The sequence below is a fragment of the Zalophus californianus genome, chromosome 2 (assembly GCF_009762305.2).
Source record: "Zalophus californianus isolate mZalCal1 chromosome 2, mZalCal1.pri.v2, whole genome shotgun sequence".
Lineage (NCBI taxonomy): Eukaryota > Metazoa > Chordata > Mammalia > Carnivora > Otariidae > Zalophus > Zalophus californianus.
The window spans coordinates 41,462,290-41,467,897 of record NC_045596.1 but is presented as its reverse complement, the minus strand read 5'-3'; the positions used below and the strand labels follow the sequence as shown (position 1 = coordinate 41,467,897).

Below are 5,608 nucleotides of genomic sequence, written 5' to 3'. Positions count from 1 at the left end.
AAATGAGATTTATTGTACGTAAAATAAATTACAATTTAAGCCAAAGAATGAGTGGCTTTTTAAAGTGCATCTGTGTCGGGGATTCGGCGGCGGCCCCTCTATCTGTTCGCTCGCCGTTAAGACCGTGTTTCCGTATTTAAGCCACGACTCGGCCAGGCCTAGGAAACGACCCGACGTCATTGCTGTGAGCCACTTACACAAATCACACCAAAGTCAATGAACACATCTTTTTTTTTTTTCTGTACCTGATGCAAGAGTTAAAAAAAAATGATACAGTCTCACAATTACTCAAAGTCCAGGGCTGAAGAGTTTTGAGTTGTCAACCCTTCAATACATACTCGACCAAGCACACCCGTCCTGGGTCAGGAGGAAGCAGTGCCTTCCTGCAGGCACTATAAGCTTACAGATGTCCATCCACCTACATCACATCTGGCCCATAAACTCCACCCTTTACTGGGGGGCTGGGGGGAGAGTAATTTCCTCCTTGCTCCTTAAAGAAGAAATCTGGGGTATCCTTCAGGTTAGAAAGGCATTCTGTCAGGACTAGTGTTCCAGAGATGCAAATCAGTCGTGTGAGAGAAAAAGCAGTTCTTCCTCTTGGCGGGAGAAGAGGGAAAAGGAAGAAAGAGAAAAAAGGGGACAGTGCTTAATCTGTTCTTCATTCCCGCTGTCAAGCACACCCAGCCCGTTGCTGAAACTACAGCTGAGGGTCATTTACAAGGTAAGGAGCAAACTCCAAAGTGATTCTGCCGCCCTCTCCACGGCAAAGGAAAAGACACCGAGTCCAGGTCGCGTGTCCAGAGCGGCTCAGTAGGCTCCCTCCCCAGCCTCAGCAGTTCTGTCCCCCTGCTCAGAACGCGGACTTTTCTGCAGCAGTTCCCCAGGCCCTCCTGGCCCCTCGGCTCCAGCCCTTTCTGGAACCAGGAACTCCTGCCAGCATTCAACGATCCTGCACTAGAAGATCCTCGGGCCCCGTTCCTGGGAAGACCAAACCCCCCCACCCCGCCCCGTGGACGTCTCTGCTTCAGACGGAGGTGACAGTCCTCACTTTGGCCGAAAGGGCTTGCTTGAACCTCCTCTTCAGGTCCTGCATGTTGGGGGACTTGGGCCGGGGGATGAGGGAGGTCCTGCGCTTCTCCGGCGTGCTGCTGGGCTGTTTGTGACTCACTTCCTTGCACAGGACGTGGAAGGCGTTATAGACATCGTTGTAGTTCTCGCTGACGGACACTTCGTAGAACGAGCAGCCCAGCATGCTGGCCAGCTGCAGTCCCAGCTGGGGGTCCACCTGCTTGATGTGCAGCAGGTCGGCTTTGTTGGCCACGACCACCACCGGTAGCCGGCTGCCCAGGTGCAGCTGCTGGACGTGCTGGTGGAGCTGGCCAATGAGTTCATAGCTCTTGTAGTCGGTGACAGAGAACACGATCACCACGGCATCGGCCCAGCGAATGCACCTATTCAGCTGTTCGCCACAGCTCAGGCCATTCTCGTGCACCTGCAAGAGAGGGGGGTGAGGGCGAGGTACACGCCGGGGGAGGGGGGGCGCCGCAGAGAGCCCCTGGCTCGGCTAGAAAGCGAGATCCAAGGGGCCCTTGACGGTAATGCCAGGTTGCAGGCCATAAACAGGCTAGCTCCCCACACGCTTCAGCTTTCTTGACAATATGTTGATCCAGCTGCATGGAGCTGAATAAATAACAGTGCAGCTCACCACACTCCAGTGGAAAATTGACCTGCAGAGAACTCCACGCAGAGAGACTTTGTAGTTGCACAAAATGGGAAATTAACTGGCTAGACAGTAAGTCTGGGGAAGTAAAGATAGGAGCTGGAAGCATTTAAACCTGGATAACCGCCCAGTTCAAGAGGGAAAACACACACACACACACACACACACACACACACACACACACACACACACACACACACACACACACACACCAGCAGGGCTCTTTTGTCTATAGAGTAACTTTCCACAATATTAAAGTGATCCCACAGATTTAAAGACTAGACCTAAATGTTTGATTTTCAATGCCAAATGCACGAAGGTAAAAACTGATCGTTTTAACCACAGCAAGACAACTGTGCCAATTCCATATGCATTTGGTTTGGTCTTTCCTGCCGGATAGAATCCTCCTAAGATTTCTGCCCCTCAGTCAAACCTCCCAGATGAAGCCAGGCAAAGACTGACCAACAGCCAAAGACAACCGAAATGACAAGCAACATGTGGAAAGCCTAGTTTTGACTCCCCCAAATTTCAGTCCTCTCCAGCATAAGCTTTATTCTGAGAACAACTGAACAATTCCATAGCCAAGTAGGCTCCCTCTGACTTAGTCAGGAATCTCAGAGCTTCGTACCTGAATACCTGGAGTGTCTTGAACCTGAAGAGCCAGGGTTTCACCTTCTATTTGCACTTGTCTGGTATAGAGATTACCTATAAAGGCAAAAAAAAAAAAAAAGTGTGTGTGTGTGTGTGTGTGTATGCACACACACATATTATGTTTTTCCTTCTTGTACTACTTTTAAAACATGGTGGGATTTTTTTTTAAGTAGGAAAAAATATATATAACCTGAACCAATGCACACAAATAAGCTATAGTTTATTCTATCTAATGAGCGTATTTCAGCTGTTCTTTTTAAACAATTGCAATTCTAAACCCAGATTAGGGCATTTATTAAAACCAAGGCAATGTTTGCAAGGTTTTGGAAACTGACTTATCTCATTTTAAACGTGGAGTATTTCCTTGAAGTAAATTTTCTCGTTCAGCATTCATGGCCATTTGTTTTAATTTAGTACTTCATTACTCTCTGGCATCAGTTTAGTCATTAGGTGTAATAACTTGGTAGGCAAATATTATTAGTAAATGCACAGCCCACATTATCAGTTGGAATAAAAATGTGACATAATGGTAGCCAAATCTACATCAAAGCAGAAGGCTGTCATGCCTTATCTTGGGATGGTTTATATAGCACATTTCAAATAATCCCCTTAGGTACTAAATATGGTCTAAGGATTTAAGCAATTTGCTAACAGAGCATAGGTAGAAAGCCCTTAAGCCTCCCCGGTGGCCATCTTTAATCGCAGAGATTGAAATAGAGTCCTCTGGCTTATTTGGGAACTCCCCTCCTCAAATTCTACCATCTAGTCATTTTTTTCTTTGTTAAAAAAAAAAGAGAACTTTAGGTTTACAACGGCTCTCCTTTGGCCTTTGCTTTAAAAGGTCACCTCTGAAAGGCGGCCAACGGAGAGGGAGGGGGGCGGGGGAAGGAGCTGGCCATCTTTTTTTTTTTTCTTGTTTTTCTTTTTATGACTTTTGCAGGAGTGTTTTGAAGGGAGAGGCTCTTGAGTACAAAGGGTGCTTCCAACTGGGGTCCCTATAGTTAAAACATACCAAGGAGAATACTTTCAGGCACTTGATAAAATGATGAATGGGCTTGGAATGGAATGAGGCCAGATGGCAGTTATGGGAGGGGGCAAGCAAAATTGGAAGTGGCAGGATCCTGACGCTCAGACTGTCACTGTGAGTGAGGCCCCCTGCGAGACACTGAAAAAGGGTTAAGCGCAGTCCTGTGCTAGCGGAGCGCACACTCTCCAAATGCGCCTCCTCACCTGCGTTTCTTTCATAGTCACCGATGAATCGTTTGGTGAGGAACCGGACCACCAGAGCTGCAGGTCAGAAAAGAGAAAGGAAAGAGAGTTAACTCTGGAGAAGTTAAATTGGTGTCCACCCCACCCCCAGCCTGGGAAACCACTCTCGCAGAGAAAGCAAGGCGGGCGGCCACCAAGTGAAATTCCTACCCTGCAGCTCCTTGACCCTTCTTCCAGACACAACCGAGAGGGGGTAGAAGGCATCGAAGGCCTGGTGAATTATGGCTCTGTCCAGCTGGAAGGGTCATTTGGCCCACCCGCCTCCAGGAGACAAAAGTCTTTCTTAACCTTAAAGACCTCCAGGAGGGGTTCTGTTCCCTAAGTCCCCCTTCTGTTCCAGGCACCGCCAGGCAGGCTCAAGATCCCTAAAGTTCTAATCCCAGTTGCGCCGGCGGTGCCCGGAAGGAGGCCTGGCCATTCTGAATCCCAGTTTTCCTCATCTGTTGAAGAAGGGGGTTAGAGGCAATGCTGGCTCAGGTCCTCGCGGAGGGGCAGCGGATCAGTAGGAAGGGATGGGCGGCCAGCTGCCCTCCCACCTCTCCCCCACGCCTCGCTCACACGCAACTCCCAGCGGGGGCCGTCCACGTCCAACCCCAGAGATAAGCCCGTTCTCGCCCGAGCGCCAAGACTCACCGGTCTTGCCCACGCCACTGGCCCCCACCACAGCGATCTTGACCAGGCGGCGGCCCGCCGCCCCGAGGCAGCAGTCGGCGGCGGCGGCGCTGCCCGGGGCGGGGTACTCGGCGATCGTGCACATGTTCTGGATGAGGCGCATCGCCGCTCCGGCCGGGACTGCACCACGCGGGACGGAACCTGCGTCTTGTGCTGCGCGGGGACGGGCGGGAGAACCCGGCCCGAGGGGTCTGCGGTAAAAAGGCACCAGAGCGCGGCCGCGCGGCAACCGCGACTAGCTCAGGCTCGTGCCGGGGACTGCAGCTGGGCTCCGCGCGCGCTGTTTTCTCCGGGGCTGGCCCCGCCCCCTGCCTCCCGCGGCCAATCCCGAGGCGTCCCGCGAGAGGCTCCGCCCCCGGCGCCGCTCGGCGCGCGCCGCGCCCCTGGGGACACCGGGAGCCAGTGCGGGACCTCGTGAGGCGCGGGGAAAGTGGGGCTGCGGGCCGGAGAGGGGGCAACGTGTGGGCGCGAGCCGAAAGCGCAGCCAATGGCAGGCGCGGGTGCCGCCCGGGGTCCCGCTGCGCGGGCACGCGGCCCATGTTGTGGCCGCGGGGGTGGGGGCGCCTCGGGTTCCGGGAAGCGGGGCTCGGCCTCACGGCGGGCGTGGGAGAGGCGGCGCGGCGGCTGCCAGGGCCTCGAAGGGTGTGAGCGCTCGGGGTCGGGAGCGTGCGACCTGCTGCCTGGCTTATGCCCATCTCCTTAATTTGGGACGTGATTGCACTGACTTGAGTGCCTCCGATCATAGATTTGGCTGTGATGGCAATCAGTTACAAAGACCCCATATCCACTCCCCTGAGATGTGACAATTAACTTTGGGGTAAAATAATGTCACCCTTGTTGTTCTAGACGCACGTACTCTGCCTCCAGTGCGCAAGGCAGCAGATCACTCAACCTCTGACTAGCGCACATGAGCACACAGAAGGTCGGGTGGGTGTACTGCACACTCAGGCAAATCACGAGGTAATTATAGAACAAGCTTTCTAGCGCCTCACACACAGTCACACCTCCTCCGAGAGCTGTGAAATGGAAAGAAAACAGTTACCCCAGCTGTCTCTGGATGCCGATTGGATTGGGAGCCAGAAACCGGAAAGGGTCCGCAGCACTTAGTTTTTGGTTCTAAGGGATGGCAAGACTTAGTTAAGTGACTTGATGCCAAGGAAGACATGGACTTGCACAAAATCCCAAGCTCCTGCCCCTTAGGTTCTCATTAGGGAAAGGCTTCAGCGGCAGGCCCCATCCAAGCAACATTCTGTATCTGGAACTGACTGCAGAATGTCACTGGACACTCGGGCTGAC

The 5,608-nt window shown here is 52.8% G+C and overlaps 1 protein-coding gene across 1 annotated transcript; it reads right to left on the bottom strand.

The window, feature by feature from the left end:
- On the bottom strand, positions 1–4,558 carry RASL11B (RAS like family 11 member B). The gene is made up of 4 exons (XM_027600643.1): positions 4,274–4,558; positions 3,602–3,658; positions 2,349–2,425; positions 1–1,492 (listed from the first exon to the last, which is right to left on the bottom strand). The coding sequence occupies exons 1-4, from the start codon at positions 4,413–4,415 to the stop codon at positions 1,025–1,027; spliced, it is 744 nt and encodes a 247-aa protein (XP_027456444.1). The 5' UTR covers positions 4,416–4,558; the 3' UTR covers positions 1–1,024.
- Positions 4,559–5,608: the final 1,050 nt, after the last annotated feature.